The sequence below is a fragment of the Lolium perenne genome, unplaced genomic scaffold, assembly GCF_019359855.2.
Source record: "Lolium perenne isolate Kyuss_39 unplaced genomic scaffold, Kyuss_2.0 unplaced97, whole genome shotgun sequence".
NCBI classification, from domain to species: Eukaryota; Viridiplantae; Streptophyta; class Magnoliopsida; order Poales; family Poaceae; genus Lolium; species Lolium perenne.
The window spans coordinates 176312-192903 of NW_027249055.1; the positions used below are offsets into that span (position 1 = coordinate 176312).

At 42.9% G+C, this 16592-nt stretch overlaps 2 protein-coding genes and 1 long non-coding RNA gene across 4 annotated transcripts; 1 reads left to right on the top strand and 2 right to left on the bottom strand.

The window, feature by feature from the left end:
* The first annotated feature begins 5078 nt into the window (after positions 1–5078).
* LOC127321503 (uncharacterized) lies at positions 5079–14605 on the top strand. Its single transcript, XR_011750621.1, has 6 exons — positions 5079–5190; positions 5516–5667; positions 6439–6807; positions 13002–13201; positions 13837–13941; positions 14363–14605. It is a non-coding gene; the product is annotated as an uncharacterized lncRNA (long non-coding RNA).
* Positions 8073–11365, bottom strand: LOC127321511 (uncharacterized). Of its 2 annotated transcripts, XM_051350535.2 has the most exons (5): positions 10456–11140; positions 10155–10380; positions 9697–10080; positions 8841–9163; positions 8073–8760 (listed from the first exon to the last, which is right to left on the bottom strand). In XM_051350535.2, exons 1-5 carry the CDS (start codon positions 10963–10965, stop codon positions 8248–8250), a joined length of 1956 nt encoding a protein of 651 aa, XP_051206495.1. In that variant the 5' UTR covers positions 10966–11140; the 3' UTR covers positions 8073–8247. The 2 variants fall into 2 exon arrangements, with proteins under 2 accessions (XP_051206495.1, XP_071680965.1); XM_071824864.1 differs by lacking the exons at positions 8073–8760; positions 8841–9163 and adding an exon at positions 11264–11365 and having other exon boundaries at positions 9510–10080; positions 10456–10965.
* A 677-nt stretch (positions 14606–15282) lies between the features above and the next one.
* On the bottom strand, positions 15283–16011 carry LOC127321506 (uncharacterized). The gene is made up of 4 exons (XM_051350530.2): positions 15965–16011; positions 15794–15863; positions 15579–15686; positions 15283–15487 (listed from the first exon to the last, which is right to left on the bottom strand). The coding sequence occupies exons 1-4, from the start codon at positions 15982–15984 to the stop codon at positions 15326–15328; spliced, it is 360 nt and encodes a 119-aa protein (XP_051206490.1). The 5' UTR covers positions 15985–16011; the 3' UTR covers positions 15283–15325.
* Between the last annotated feature and the right edge of the window lie 581 nt (positions 16012–16592).

The window sequence follows — 16592 nt, forward strand, 5'->3', positions numbered from 1 at the left end:
TTGAGATATAATACGGGGTAACATTGACAATTTCACATATCAATACTTCACGATGTATAATGTGGATACCGCTCCATCCATCATTAAATTTTATGCAATCTTGCTTCTTCTTCCAAGTTCCATCAACAACAAAATCACAAACTGCAAACTCTGCGGTACCTCTATTAGCTATTTCATTCCATTGTTCAAAAAACTCTAGATGTATGTCCTATAAGAAAACCAAAAAAATAGTATTTAATTCTAAAAATAATAGATAATTTGTTTGAATTCGAAAAAAAGTACTAACCAGATAACTCATGTCGTGACTTGTTAACCTATGAACAAAAAACTTAGGAGCACCACCATTAGTATCTCCCCTTATAAGTAACTCCGCGTTCATGAAATGTATTATAGTGTTAATTTCTTTTGTAGACACCGTGGGGACCCAGCTGTCCGAAATACCCGTTATGCATTCAACTCACTATCCCATGATCAGTGTACCTTGAGCACATAACCGAACTGATAAACAAAGTTACAACATCCATACATAGTACCGAAATAATAAGTCTTACAAATGGTCACATGACCAAGTCTTACATAAATGCCACTTCGGGCTGAATTCAACAAACACTTGCAGCGGATACAAATCAACTACGTCGGGCCCAAGTCATGCCTCAAACCTATAGGCAGCTGACCGGGAGATCGTCCTAAGTCACATAGTCATCGTGGTAACCTCCATCATCTTCATACTCCTCCTCATAGTCTAGCCAAGTTAATAGCCAGGGACAAAGCCGTGAGTACATTGAAATTATACTCGCAAAACCATCAAGAAGGTACTTTGCAAGATAAAAAGTGCTAAACTAAGATGACAAGAGGGAAATGACTAGTTTCTCTTGTGGATATAGTATTTAGAAGAGAAGCAGATTCTCTTGTGAACATGGCATCCCTATATCTTTGTTCAAGAAGATAGTTCAAAAAGGTTCTACGACATCTCTATATCTTTGTTGAAGAAGACACTTCAAAAGAGGTCCTACGACATCTCTATATCTCTGTTGAAGAATAGACTTCAAAAGAGGTCCTACAACATCTTTATATCTGTGTTGAAGAAGATACTTCAAAAGAGGTTCTACGACATAAACCATTAGGATAGGGTAACCCTATTTATTTCCTTTCCGGACATCTCCATTTTTTGAAGGGGTCAGCCATCTCCATATGGCCCAACAAGACATGCCCGTACCCTTCTGGTACCCCGAAACAAGTTCCTTTTTTCCTTTGATAAACACTTTCTAAAAGAAAACACATCAGGCTATGCAACGACCATTCCAACCGTCCATGACCGTAGACACGGCTATTCGAATAGATTTGACTCTGCAGAGTTTGCACACTTTTCCTAAAAGATCCGTGAGTTTATCATGTGCGCAACTTCCCCGCATATGAACTATGCCATGACAAAAACTCGGACATAACCTTTCGCCTCTTCGCCTTAACATGTGAACCTACCCTATGGAGGATGTACCTCCCCGACAAACCATGGCAGCTCACCTCACTTTGAGTGTGACTCCATTGCCACGGCGGGAGACCCATAGTGTCTTCCGGATGGGTAGCCCCGAAGGCATCCCCTTATACGATTGTCTCCACCAACGACGATCCGGATCCGGGGTGTCATCACCCTTATATAGTTGCGAGTTTCCCACATTAACTTGAACAAACTACGAGCTAAGCCCCATGACCATGTTGGGGTAATGTGGTTGCGTGGATTAATTTGCATGGGTGAATACTTAGGCGCCGATATTTTTGAAAAACTTATTTTTCCTTCCATCCAACTTTACCAAGATCCTTTCCTTTCATAAGCATACACTTGGATAAAACCAACTTACCCAAGGTTTTCAAAATTCTTTAGACAAGGTATTTTTCCAAGGGGTTCCCAACCTATAGTTTTGTTGAGGTGAACTACATCAAGGAGGATGATGCTAGTCATCAAACCACTAAGGGATATATTTGAGGTGTCAAAGGGGAAATCAAACATACTTAGGGTAAGTATGCATAGTGTCAACATAAGTAGAATCAACCCAAGATGGATCAATAGACAATGATAGCAAGAAGATAAACAACAACAACAAGTAATACAACATCAAGAGATCAAAAGATGGCTTGCCTTGGTTGGCTACTCCATGATCTTCCTCAAATCCTTCATCCACTTCTTCTCCTTCAACTTCACCCACGTTCGAATCTAGTGTCGCAAAGATAAAAGAGCAACAACATACAATCAACACCATGATTCAAACTCACAAGCAAGATTTTAAATAAAAAAAAGTCTAACTATGAAGGGGTACTTGTTTTGTAATATTGGACATTTTATGAAAAAGGGGTGGTTAAAGGTTTGAATAAAACAAGAGCGTTTTGGTTCAACATTTCATGTGAAACACAAATAACACTAAAAATAACAGTTTAGCATGAACAGAGGTTAACACGGCCAGTACTAAAATAAGACTAGCAAAACTGGATCCACTCAAAAAAATTAATCCTACAATTTTAGAAATTAACTTGAATCATAACTATACATAGAGCAAGATACATATGCCAAAAATCGTTGAAAATTCTAAAAATATGGGACCAGGAGCATCTGAAAGGTTTTGAAAATCTTGTTCTAACACAATTGGTTCCACTCAATTTGGATGAACCAAACTCAAGTTATTAGCTTTTTGGTTCTCTGGTTTTTAATCAAATTTTAAACAGAGATTCAAATTTTTAAACAATTAAAATGGGCGGGAACGAATTGGGCCGTGCCGGGGTGCAGAGATGGGCTGGCCCAAGGGGAAAATCTAGGTGGAGCGGGAGAAAAATAGAAAGAGAAAAAGAAAAAGGGCAGGTCCCGTGGCAGGCTAGGCGTGCATGGCCACCGTGGCGTGCATGGCCCATGCAGCCACGAGATGGGGATCAGACAGCCTGAGGGTGTCGTCTCCTCAATGTCCACGCGGTGCACGGCGGCCGGGAAAACAAACAGGGTTGGGGGCATGTCAGGGCTCACAGGCGAGGCTCGGCGGCGGTTGGCGACGGCGAGGTGGGGTGGCAGCTTCACGCGGGCATCCAGGGGTGGCCTTGGCGTCATCCAGATCCTCCTCCGCAGCAGCTCCCGGCGTCGTCCTCTTCATGGCAACCGTCGGCTCGAGCCTGGCGGCGGCGTCCTCTGGCGAACCTAGCCACGGCGAGGGTCACATTAGATGGTGCAGAGGTAGGGGAGGTTAATGGAAACGAGGGGGGCAGGGGAGCGGCGGAGACGAGCTCCACCTTGTGCTTCACCACGCGGTGACCACGGGCAGCCTGCTAGCGTCGTCGAGCAGTGGCAGCTCGAGCAGCCCTTGGCGTGTCTACCAGCGTGGCTAGGGTGGTGGAGTTTTGTGGAAGGAGCAGAGAGGGGAGCGGTGGGGGTTTTTATAGGGGGAGACTAGGAAAAATGCCCGTGCGTTGCACCGGGAGACTAAAATAAATGAATATAATTAGGCAGTCGGGCCCATTGTCGAGCAACCTGGCATGTAATGTTCCTTTACCGAACGAAGGAACTGCCCTCCTCCAAGACGGACGCCATGCTAGTGCCCACCTCAACACCCTCTTAGTAACCAGAACGAAGGTGCTAGCGTATTACTGCACCGTGAGCTCGTTCTCCTGCAACAAGGGCGTCAGTGACCCGTACGCTAGCTAAGGCCCCCCTCCCACACTGGGTTGGCGGATCGAGCGCGTCGGGTTGTGGCAGGTCTTGGATTCTGGCGTGGACACGGTGCTGCTATAGTCCGCACTTGTCAGGGCAATTGCGGCGGCGAGATCTGCAGCTGCTGCGTGAGGTTGGGATCGAGTTCCGGGGTACTTAGATGATCAGTGCTCTGGGTCGTGGGGAGCGAAGTGACCATCCGCTTCTCGTAGCTGTTGCAGAGGAGGCTGACACTGGGTTGGGGAAAGACGGTGTCGCGCTGGAGCACGCTGGAGCACATGGAGGAGAATCTAGGAATATCGCGAAAGGCCCACCGACTGTTCATGGCAAGTGAAGTAATTTTGACGAAAATTAAGGGTAGTAAAAAACGGACGACGGAACCCCTTTTCTCTTCACAAATATGCACGTGAGCGCGTTGCAACGGGAGAATTTTCCAGTTTTAAAAAATGTATGCAGTATCACACCAAGATTTTTTTTCATAATATATTACACCAAGAGTTGAATAGATGTGAATGCCAAAGGAATCTAAAGGTATAATTGTTGCACCCCCATGGGGCTCTCACAACGATTTCAGCTTCTCCACCGTCTGATCTTCCTTGCAGGTTAATCTCGGCCGTTGATTTCTGGCTCAATTCTGCTAGCTAACCCCATGCAACGGCCAATTGTTACCCGCCTCCGGCTGCCATGTGGGCCCCACCTTTGCCGGCCCCGCACGTCAGCGACCGTGGCTGGGATCTCCGTCGGTGCACATTGTCGTCGGCTAGGGGATCTCCACCCCGCAGGGGTATTTTCGATATTTCAGCGGTATGGGTATAAAAGGCAGCATCCCACGGAGGGAAACCCTAGCCGCCGGCCCGCCAATCGCCTCGCGTGCTCGTCTTCCCCAATCGCCTCCCGAGCCTCTCCTCCCAAATCCCCTCGCTCGTCCTCCTCTCTCCCATCGCCGCGCTCCGCCTCGCCGTCCTCCTCCTCTCTGTTACGCCTGGGGCGGCCGGCAAGGATCCCCTCCTCCACTGCTCCCTTTTTCCCCTCCTTCACCGCTCCCCTTTTCACTGGGCAGAGAGAAGCAGAAAGGGGCGCGGGTTTGTGGGAGAAGTGCCGCCGTCTTCAGTGCAGGGGAGCACGAGCCGCCGACCTCCTACGGCTGGCAGCGACGATGTAGAGGCGGGCGCACATGGGGAGCTCAAACTATGCCGGCGGCCGCAAGATCTGGTCGCCAACACGTCCCCGACCACGACGGGGAGCATGAGCAGCTCGTCGGCCCATTGTAGGAGCACGGGATGGGGAGGGCATCTTCTCGTCTCCCTCGTATCCCCTTTCTGGACGGCTCGTGGGGAGCATGTAGGGTACGGCGTGGCTCTCCTCCCCTTTGTCCTTGGCTCTCCCCGCATGAGTCAACCTCATCCCTGCCTCCACCATTGATCTATGCTTTCAGAGGCTTACGAAAATGGAGACGAGCGGGTGGATCTTCAAGAGTGTTGGCATCTTCCTCTAATTCTTCTTTGGTATGTGATAGCCTTTGATGGTAGATCAGATGTACTTTTGTTCCTTGATTAGTTGATGCACAGTATGCAAGAACCTGCTTGAGAGAGATTTTTTCTTAGATCTCCTATCAAGAGCGTGCTTTTAGGAACCTTGTTAGGCCACTAACTTTTCCATGTAGCTCTCTTTTGTTTCCTCTGTGGATCTAAAATAGCAGGCTATTAGTTGTAATTTGGTCTTCTAAGAATGAACAATATGGGTTAAGATTATGTTGTGAAATCTGGTCCGTTCTAACAACTATTGATCTACTAGTGTAGATTGTCACTTCTTTGTGTTGTTTTGTTTCAGGCATGTTATGGAAGAAGAAGAAGAAGAAGAAGCTGTACATATGTGTTCACTGTATTGAAATTATGTACAATGTATCTCTTTGTGATATGCCATTTGTTCTGCTCATATTGAGCTGAAACTGAGATAGATGAAATACAACCTTGAAGTTGCAGGTATTTCGCACTTGTATTCAACCCACTCAGAAAATTAGCGACATGGAAAATCGTGCATTCGAGCCTCTATTCGAGAGTTACGTATACCACTGAGTTTTGTCCAGAACTATTTTTATTCATCTTGATTACCATCTCTGTCTAGATACTCTTATCGGGTCAGAAGTGTTAGTGGAACGAATCAATGCAAGTTTTTCTAAATATTTTTAGGCTTTGAGTTATATTTTACCTACTCTCATCATTTTAGATCAGTCAATGTGTCCTTGAGGACTAACTATTCTTACTCTAGATTAGTATGTTCTTAGACTTTGAGATCGGCAGATGTTAGAATACGTGTTTGATTATTTGTAGGTCATACATGTTTCAGGACCAGCTCAATATCTTTAACTACCATATTCCATGTTCAAATATGTTACTCACAATGATGGTAAGGAAATGATGGATTTTGATAATTGCATTATATTGATAGTTGGTGAAAGACTAGCTTAGTTGTGTTGCTGCACATAATTTGTTTATTGACTTACAGGGTAATTACTTACTGTTATTTATTAAAAGAGGCAGCCATTTATGTAGTCCTTCCCATATCCATGATGGCTATAAGAATTAATTATTATGAGATTTGGTACATTGCTAGCCATATATTTATCATTCCTTTGTAACCAGGTTATTGCTTATTTTTCTTCGATTCTTGTTATGAGAAATAAATCCATTTTTGTCTCTTCTGGATGTTCCATCTGCAGGTTACACTGTTGTCTAACCATCATATATTTGCAGGATGGTTGATGTGGTGTGGTGGGCAGCGTAAAGGAATTTGTCGAGGTTGCCAATATGATTGAGGCAGCGGATGCGACTCGGCAGAACAAGAATGTGTGTTAGCAGATTAGAGATCGCACAGATTGTCGTAGTGCCACGCTGTCAAAGCTTGTTCATGGTGGTGCAGAGAAGGACCCCACAGATTGATTTAGCATGCCATGTGATTGTGAGAGCAGAGTGCTTGTGTTCGTATTGGAGAGGGAAATTATTTATTTCCCATTCGGCCATATCCAATCCCCCCTGGCGAACCGCCGCTTGCGGAGTGTTCTCTGCGCATCTTCTCTAGCGAGGGAAACAAGCTACTGCGGCTTCAATTACTCATGTAGCATGGTAATTCCATTTCCTCCATGTCCTTTTTCTGTTCATTTTGTATTGCAGCTCCTTTCGAGAATGCTCCCAGCTAGAATATATAGTCTCTGTCATGTTCCACATTGGATGTGTGTATGTATGCTTGGAGATACTTGGTGTACGGTTGGTTTACTTTCTTTAATGACTGGTGTACTGTGTGTGATATCATGCAAAGATAATGTCCACAATTGTGTATATGCATATATAGCAGGGGGTTTGGTTCAGCAATGCTCGAGCTTTATATAACTGTAGTGATAGCAACCAATGATTGTTCATTTAATTTTTGACATGGTTTGAGGAGTAACCAATAGATGGGTCTTCTTTTTCTTGCACGGAGTAGGATCTGATATTCTTCGTTCATAATTTGGCATTGTGATCACTCTTCTGTTGGGTAAAAAACATTGCTCCTTCCATGAGTAGGGTCAGCAAACTCCCCTGAAATTTTTCTTTAGTTTTATTAGTTGCAAGGTTGTGACCATTACTCATAGCAGAACTAGGATTTGTGCTAAAATCTGGTCTCTACATATTTTTCTAGCATTTTGTGCTGCCAATGCTCAAGATTACCATCTTTGTGAAGCTCGAGCCCAGAAGTGGAAGGCAAATGCCGGCGATGGTGTAGGTGCTGCATATGATGCTCACCTTTGAGGAGAGGGTCTTTGATTGGTCGTTGCAGGTAATGCATGGTCTAATTACGGGAAATCTGCAGGACTAAATCGTTCTTTGGCATTAACTTTCGCTAGCATTTATTTTTATGCAGATATGGATACTAGCAGCGAGCTGAGGTTAGTTAAGAACATGTTGATAATCAATATGGATGTGAAAGATAACCATGAAGAAGCCAGTGTTGGGTGAAGCTTGGAATGGGAGAGAATGGAATGGAACCATTCCATTCTAGTGTCATGGAACCATTCCATCCTTGTGTTCGGTTCCGACAAAAAATTGTCATGGAACCATTCCATCCATGTGTTCGGTTTTGAAATGGGATGAGAATGGAATGGCTAGAAGTGGCATGTGGTCACCTTTTTAACAGGAATGGTGAGCTTACCACTGCTGTGTGCGATTTTTATTATCACAATATTAATCGCAATTTTAACAGCACCTTGCCTATATTTTCAATAATAAAGATCAGCAAATATATATTCACAATGAACAAGCATATTCGAACAACACAACACAGATTTCAAATCAAATAACATATAGTCATCCAACTAGTCCAACTTCATTGCAAAGTAGTCCAAATAGTCCAACATTCATCCAAAAGAATGACATAGTAGTTCATGCCACAGATTTCAACAATGTCTAGTTCATGGCGTAGTAGTTATCCAAAAGCATAGTTGCCTACGGGCATTACATCATTACAGTCCATATATCATAATAGGTACCAAACATAGCCTAAAGGTAATTGAAGTTCATACCATCACTTCAATTCAGATTATAGACCATTCCAAATTCCCTCTCCATGAACCTACTCACCCAGACCAACTTGTTTTGCTTGCTAAGAGTCATGAATGCTTTTGCAATCTTGGGCCTCTCAACTAGATGAGCATAATAATGAGCCATGTGCTCATCTTTAAATCCTTTCAGTTCATCCAACGCATCCCACAAGCCATCAGGTACATCATCACCATCTCCACCTGACTTGATAAGAGCTTCAGCCATCATCTTGAACCCATCTTGGAGAGTGGTGACTAATGGATCATCTTCCTTATGCACAAGCTTGGCCTTCTTCTTCGGTGGTGCTTTGCCTGCCGACTCGCCCATGTTTGGCGATGTGTTCAGCTCACTCTGTTGGCCTTCATCTTCAAGATCGATAGACAAGGGGTCATTCCCAGACTTGGCATACTTCCCTGTTGCTGTAGTGGACCCAAAGATTGTTTCCATTGCACGGTAGTGCTCAATTGGGGTATTCAAGAATGGGATATCAGGTTTGTTGTTCTACAAAAAATGCACAAGTGAGAAGCACATAGTACACATAACTTCATGGTAGTAAATAGCATGTAATAGATAAAACTTACGGCGCAATGCCCTGCGTAGTGTTCCTCGCTAAGTCGAATAGTGCAAGTATCCTCATCCCATAGAGCTCCACTCAGATTTTTCAACTGGATCAGCCTGCCCCAAATCTTCCTCCACTTCTTGAGGTGGTTGCTAATCTGTTCATGATTCAATGATAGCTTGAAATGTTCATTCAGAACCTGAGCACATTGGTTGTGGTGACACTGCTTGAAACCACTTGATGTTCTTTTACCACTAGCCACAAGGTCAGCCAAAAAGCCAAGCATCATGGTGGACATAGAATTGGTCCAGCATACCAGCGATTGGCCTTGCTTCCAGTTGCAGTCTGAGTGTTGCTTGCACTTGTACCCTGCGTCATGCTCACAGTTGCACCCTGCGTGTTGCTCGCACTTGCATCGGTGCTTTCAAAATTGTCCATTTCTGTCCAACAATGAAATAGGAGCATAAATATGATGTAAAACTTGACAAATACATGGTTTCAATATACAAAATGGACCATACTGTCCAGCAATGAAATATGAGCATAAATATGATGTAAAACTTGACAAATACATGATTTCAATATACAAAATGGACCATACTGTCCAGCAATGAAATATGAGCATAAATATGATGTAAAACTTGACAAATACATGATTTCAATATACAAAATGGACCATACTGTCCAGCAATGAAATAGGAGCATAAATATGATGGAGAACTTCACAAATACATGGTTTCAATTACATAAAATGGACCATGGTTTCAATACACAAAATGCATACATAAATAACACTTCAAATACATGGTTTTGACGCACTCAATGACCATACATGATCTGCCTATCCGCCCACATTTGGGTAGCAATTTGTTGCCTACGGTCAACTGTGGCTCTATGGTCTCTTGCTTGCTGAGTTTGTGACCGGATTGGTTGGGCGGTCCAAGTTACCTCCGGTAAGATGAATTCATCAATTCCTTGAGATAGTGCATAATTGTGAAGAACACAACAAGCTACAACAATGTCAACTTGTACCGGAAAGGGAAAGAATGGTTTGGCATCATCTAAAATCTTGAATCTTCTCTTGAGGGATCCAAAAGCTCGCTCTACAGCTATACGTAGAGATGAGTGCCTAAGGTTGAAAAGTTCTTCCGCATTTTGGACGGGATTGTTGCCCCACTCGTTCAAATGGTATCTCACATTACGGAACGGTGGGATGAAGCCAGGCTTGGCTCCATATCCGGCATCAACTAGGTAATATTTTCCTATAAAAAAGACACAAGTTGGTGACAATTTTTTGGACAATATAGGGACAATCATATGTAAGTCAATTTGTTACCTTCTGGTACTTGCAGTCCTCTCTCACGCCCTAATGCATCAGCTAAAACGTTTGCATCATGTGCTGTCCCCTCCCACCCAGCCAACACATATGTGAACCGGAGGTCAAAATCTACCGCTGCCATCACATTTTGAGTAGGAAAAGGCTTCCTACCACGAAATGAATCTTCCACATCTTTAACAACAGATGCTCGCACATGTGTACCATCAATAGCTCCAATACAATCCTATATAGTGGAAGAAATGTCAATACTCTGGGTGAATACAATCCTACGTAGGTAAGTAATGGTTTTGGTATATACCTTAAAATATGGGTCAAACCGAGGATTTCCTGCTATCTTTTCTGGGGTCTCCGATGAAGGTGGCCTGATATATTCATTACGCAGCTCACCAATGGCATGAAGGACTTGCCTAAAATATATGCTAGTTGTGCTGAACGATCTACCAAAATTTGTTGAAACAACTCTATTTCGAAGATTATGTCCAATGGTATGCAAGAACATTGCCACTTGCTGTTCCACACATAAATGGACAGTATTTTCTAGCAAATTGCGTTCTCTCATTATCTCACACAGCCTAAAGAAAGAAGCTCTGTTAAACCGCAACATGTTTATACAAGTCACATCTGAGTGCCATATTTTACTAGTGAGATACTCAATTCTCATCCGATCTCTTTCATGCATTGGCCCATAGGAAATACGTGGTCTTCTCTTTCTTTTTAAGACCCGAACAGCTACAACAATCGCAGCCCAAACCACAAAAACAGCAGCTCCCCTAATCAGCCTTTTCCTTTTATCCATGCTTTTGCCCATCTACAATGCATTTATAAATAATTTATACACTCTTAATAAAGGAGATACATGCATATGAACAATTATTCACTGCAAATAAGGAAGATTCATGCATATAAGCAATTATTCAATGCAAATAAAGAACATTCCAGTCTAAATGATCTACAGACAGACACATTTTACACTCCTAATCAGTCACAATTAGTCCAAAAACGGCATCCGGCATCCAACAACGCTTCCAATCAGTCACAATTTTTTGTTGATAGGCAATCAGTCACAATTAAACATGCATAGGGCGGAGCTGGGAGGGAGGCCATACCTGCCGTTGGAGCCGAGGCGAGCGGCGCCGGCGAGGGTGGAGGTGGCGGCGCCGGCGCGGGTGGAGGTCGCGGCGCCGGCGGGGGTGGAGGTCGCGGCGCCGGCGCGGGTGGAGGTCGCGGCGCCCGGCGGGGGTGGAGGGTCGCGGCGCGCGGCGCGGGTGGAGGGTCGCGGCGCTGGCGGGGGGTGGACGTGGCGGCGCTGGCGGAGGTGGACGTGGCGGCGCCGGCGGGCGTGGAGGTGGCGGCACCGGCGGGGGCACTGCGGGTGCGGGGGTGGAGGCGCAGGCGCGGCTCGGTCGCGAGAGGAGGAGACGGGGTCGAGAGAATGAGCGGTGACGGGAAGATAAGATTGGTTTTTCTTTTTTTTTTAATCGGCCTCGTTCTCGCTCGTTCCACCTCGTCCGGCCGATTTGGCCGGATGGGTGCATCCCGCATCTATAGCGAATATTCCCATCTGAGGAACCAGCCCATCCCATTCCATCACGAAACCGAACACGAGAATGGCTCAAAGGAACGGAACCGTTCCATTCTATTCCCCCATATTCTGCAACCGAACAGAGATTTGTGTCAGAAGGTATTGAAACAACACAACACTTATAGCGTGCATACCTTTCATTGATTTGTTAATCACCAATTAACATATATCTTTGTGTAGTTTTGTGAAAATGGATTTTATCGAGATTTTGCAGAGAAAAATGGGCCAGTTTCTACTCATAAACTCATATATAGTGACAAACTACTTTATAGGGCCTCTGGCCACTTTGGGCGCCATATGCTAAATGAGATAGGGCAATGTATACATCAAATATGAAATTATAGAAATGGTTTATTTTCAAGTAAATAAATACTAAACGGCGATGAAGCTCCAGAACATCTAAATCACATTGCAACTTTGCTCCTTTGATTGCGAGTAACATAAATAATGAGAAGTGAGTATCCTGATCTTTGAGATCCTAACCATACTGATTACTGCATTTGCGAGGGTGCTAGAATGGTTTTTTGTGAGGGTGAGGCTTGGATTTATTTCATTGCTTAATTGCATCCTTCTCTGTGTATGGCTACATTTAAACTAAGTAGAACATGGGTTTATATTTTTTTGGGACAAGTAGCTCTGAGTTATGGGTGACATGAAATGTGAAAACAGAGTTTCAGCATGAATGCACATGGGTTTATATTTTTTGTGCTCGCTAAGATGATGGACTATCTCTTCTCATAGTGCGGGTTATCATTCTCTAATTTTTGATCAGTTGGTACTAGGTTGTCATTTTCTCATTTTTATTGGTTAAGGTGTTCTATGTAAGATAAGATGAAGTTCTACAGAAGATTGGACCCAATTGTAGCAAGTAATGGCTATAACATTTTCAGATATGAACCATAGTAAAATTGAGGGACCTTGCTATTTGTTCCAAGAAAAATACTCTTTCAGTCCTTACATGTGATTTTCTTACAGGTTCTCTTTGTTCTGCACTGTATGCAAAATTGAATCGGTAGTTCCTGCAGAGTTATGTTGAGTTCAAAATAAGCATGACCTAAAATAAGCATGCCGATCACTGTTCAAGCTGCCCACCAACTTCTTGGCAGTAACATAGTGATATCTGGACAATTTACGTGGCTAGCATACTAGATATATACATTTCTATTCTATTGGTTCTGTAAATCAGAGAATGAAATACAAGAGTGTATGATTTTTCAGTTCTAGATATCCTCTAATATTAGAAAAAATTGGTTTGCTCGCAGGTTCAGGTTCAGAAAAATTACGTGGCTATATGGCTGTAGTGGAGGCGTGCCATTTTCATCTCTCAAACAATGTCGATAGAGTGCATGTAGGCAATTTGTGTGGGGAACAATTACAAGCACATTTGGAGAGTAGATGTGATGCAATCTAGAAACTCTCAAAACAAGGCTTCAGAGTCTAGGCTATAACGACATGGGTTTAGGTGAGGGATTTTTTCCCTTTTATCTTCTATTCACTTTGCACGAGTCAACTTCAGAATTTATTGTCGTGATTCGTGATTTTGATTATACACTACCTTCTGAAGCTTCGATGTTTACAGTACCTATATAAGTATCAGATTGAACATTAATGTTTTGGAGCGTCTAATCTACTAATTAACCTGAGACCTATTGTACAAAGGCAATCACTATTCACTATAACTTACGAAGGTAGAAAGCTTTATCCTTTCATCATTTTAGGTAAACTTGGCTCAAATTAGTAGAGTAATCGAACATTCGAAACTACCTCCTCCACATGGATAGTACTTGCCTAATGCTTTCCTTGCTACAGGACTGCAATTTTCAGAAGTGGGTCTGCTTTCTAGCTGAACCTTTTTCCAGGTTTTTTACTATGGAACAGAACCTTGTTTCTTCATTTATGAAAATATCCCATCAGCCCTATTAGGCTATTAGCTACTATTTTTCTTTTGATTGTCCAGCTATACTTTTACTTGACTATAGGCTGTTCAGAACTTGGAATTCAGCTGCTCTATTCTGAATAGTGTGGTATGCAAGAAGAGCTAACTCTACCATGTATCTTGGCATATTCTTAATTTTTTTCTCCTTGATTCTTTTGCAGTGTCAGCACATACCAGAAAAAAATGTGTGTAACTGTTCCCTAGCTGGAGGAAGGGGCACCAAGTGGTGCCATGTATCTTGCACCACTTTCTTCTCATGTGAAGAGGTCTGTTTCGAAGCTATATTTGTAGTTTTATCAATGTATCCTTGGAAATGGCATGCCTTTATTGTCCGGTTAGTACCTGTTTGTGCTTTTCATCTTAATGCGGTGTTAGCTAGCTCTATCTGAGCCTTCTTTTAGGTACTTCCTGCTTGGTGTTAAACAAATAAATAGGTGTATGTAGTCAAGGATATTCTCTGGTTTTACTCTAAATATTTTGCATGTCCTGTCCTAGAACGTGGTCTTCCTTTAGATTTTATCTCCATTTGCTTGGTTAGTTCTTCCATTATAACATAATTTTAGCTGTCGATTAGACTTCTTTGTAGTTATCCCCATTTGCTTAGGTAGTTCTTCCATTATATATATGATTCCTTGCTCTTGCTCTATGCACATTTCCATTTTCGACTCACCATACATTTTTTTTCAGAATTGTTGGGAGTGCTGGTCAGAATAAGACTATAATTTTTTTCTTATCTAAGCTGAAGATGATCAGATATTTTGGGAGTAATGGCCAGAATCAGAGTATTATTTTGCGTACTTTTTTCATTTTAGGCTAGCACACAAAAATTAAGAAGTATTACTAAGTTTGTTAGCAGCATCGTCTTCTCGGACTGATGTATTTTGAATAATTGCGAGTAGTTCGAACAGTTATATTAAACTGTTGTTTTAACTGCCCATGTAACTACAGCTCGGTGAAATAAATGACACATAAACTTACTGTTTTGTTTAATCGAGATTAATCCCCTCCATCTCATCTGTTTGATGGAGGGAATCTCGATTAAACAAAACACTAAGTTGATGTGTCATCTGTCAACTAGGTCATGCACTGGTTCAAGATGATGTTATGAAACCTTTCATTGGAACTGGAGTATTTAGGTGCACCACTTTATCTTTTCCCGCAGATCAGTTTAAGCTTCTGTTTACTATTCTTTTTTCTATAATGGAGCGATCCCACTAGTGGAAAACGGGGCAATAGGCCCGGTCCATTTGGGCCTTTAGACCCGGTTCCTGAACCGGGACCAACTAGGCGGGACTAAAGGGGGTACCCTTTAGTCCCGGTTCAAAGATAAACCGGGCCTAAAGGCCTCAACACGTGGTGCGACCAGGGAGCTCGCGCTGGAAGGGCTTTGGTCCCGGTTCGTGGTACGAACCGGGCCTATGTTTCTCTGCCGCGGCAGAGAATTGCTATTTCTCTGCCGCGGCACAGATTTGGGCTGTACCAGCGTTTCTCTGCCGCGGCAGAGAAACAGTCTGTTTCCCTTGCCGCGGCAGAGTTTCAGCAATGCATATATATATCATTCAAGAAACCACAAAAAATCGTCATGAATATATATAGACATCGTCAACAGTACACGACATAGTCAACACAGTACACGTAATGCATGCATATTTACAATACAACTTTTCCTGAACGAATATCCTCCGCCGTCACGATCTTCCGATAGTGCTCTCCACCTGGGGTAAGGACCTCGGTAATAAAGAATCCCGCGATTTCCTCTTGAATTGCTTTTATTTGATCCGCTGTTATGAGAGTGTCCCGCAGGCGTGTCATCTATATTTAAAAAAGGAGATCAATATATGAATGGAACTCAATACAATAGATGGTACTAATTAAGATTAATTGTGAAAATTTGTTATCGTACACGAGTGTGGTGTATTTGGGGATCCCCACCCTTGGGACAGGACATGTCACGCATGAAGGTGCAGACGTAGTATCCACATAAGTTATTCCCTTTTTCCTGCCTCATACACTTTACGAAAAAATAGTTCGATCAAACTAATAATCAAGCATCGTATTGAAAGTAAAATATCATATATAAAGTTTCACGCACATAGCTATATATATAGTACTACTTACAGGGTAATCTCTAAATGTAAGCTCCGGTTTCCATTCACCCGGAACAGTATTGATGAACCGTTTCCAAGCCCTGCCCGGCAAAAAATAATGAGTAAATGAGTAATTGATTAGTTGATGATATCTTCGAATTAGAGCAGATGAAGACGCCAATACGAAATTGATTGAAACTACCTCTGGAGGATGGCAGCCATGTCCGCCCATTCCGCATATTCTGTACGTTTCGATTCCATGACGTTTACGACTCCAAGGTGAAGATCAATGATTAGGAGAATAAAATGGAAACTGCACAAGCATAGCTCAATGATTACGAGAATAAAGTGGAAGGTGCACAAGCATAATGTATGTTATATATAACACTCACTTGAAGTTGTAGGGAAAGAATATATCCTCTTTGTCTGCTTGCTTCTCTAAAAACATTACGATGTTGTCCTCTGTGTCCTTGGCGAAGTCTCGAACCGTAACTTCATGAACTGTGTTTGGGTCTATGAACCCCAGCGGTAGGAGCTTGCCTCTTTTGTATTCCAGCTTCTTCATTCTGCATAATTAAATGTATAGCGTACACAAAGAATATAATGAGGATAATTGTTAGTGCAAATGAATGAGCTACAAACTTAATTACACAAATAAATCACTTATAGGCAGTAGCAAATCGATGACAACTTTGTCGAGGGCGTCTTGATTGAATAACTGAAACAGTTCTTCTAACTCAATGTTTATCTCGTCTTCCCCCCGGAAGTAATGCTCATCTCTAAGATACACCGTGATGTAGGTTTCACATCTTCGACAGGCTTTCAGGTAC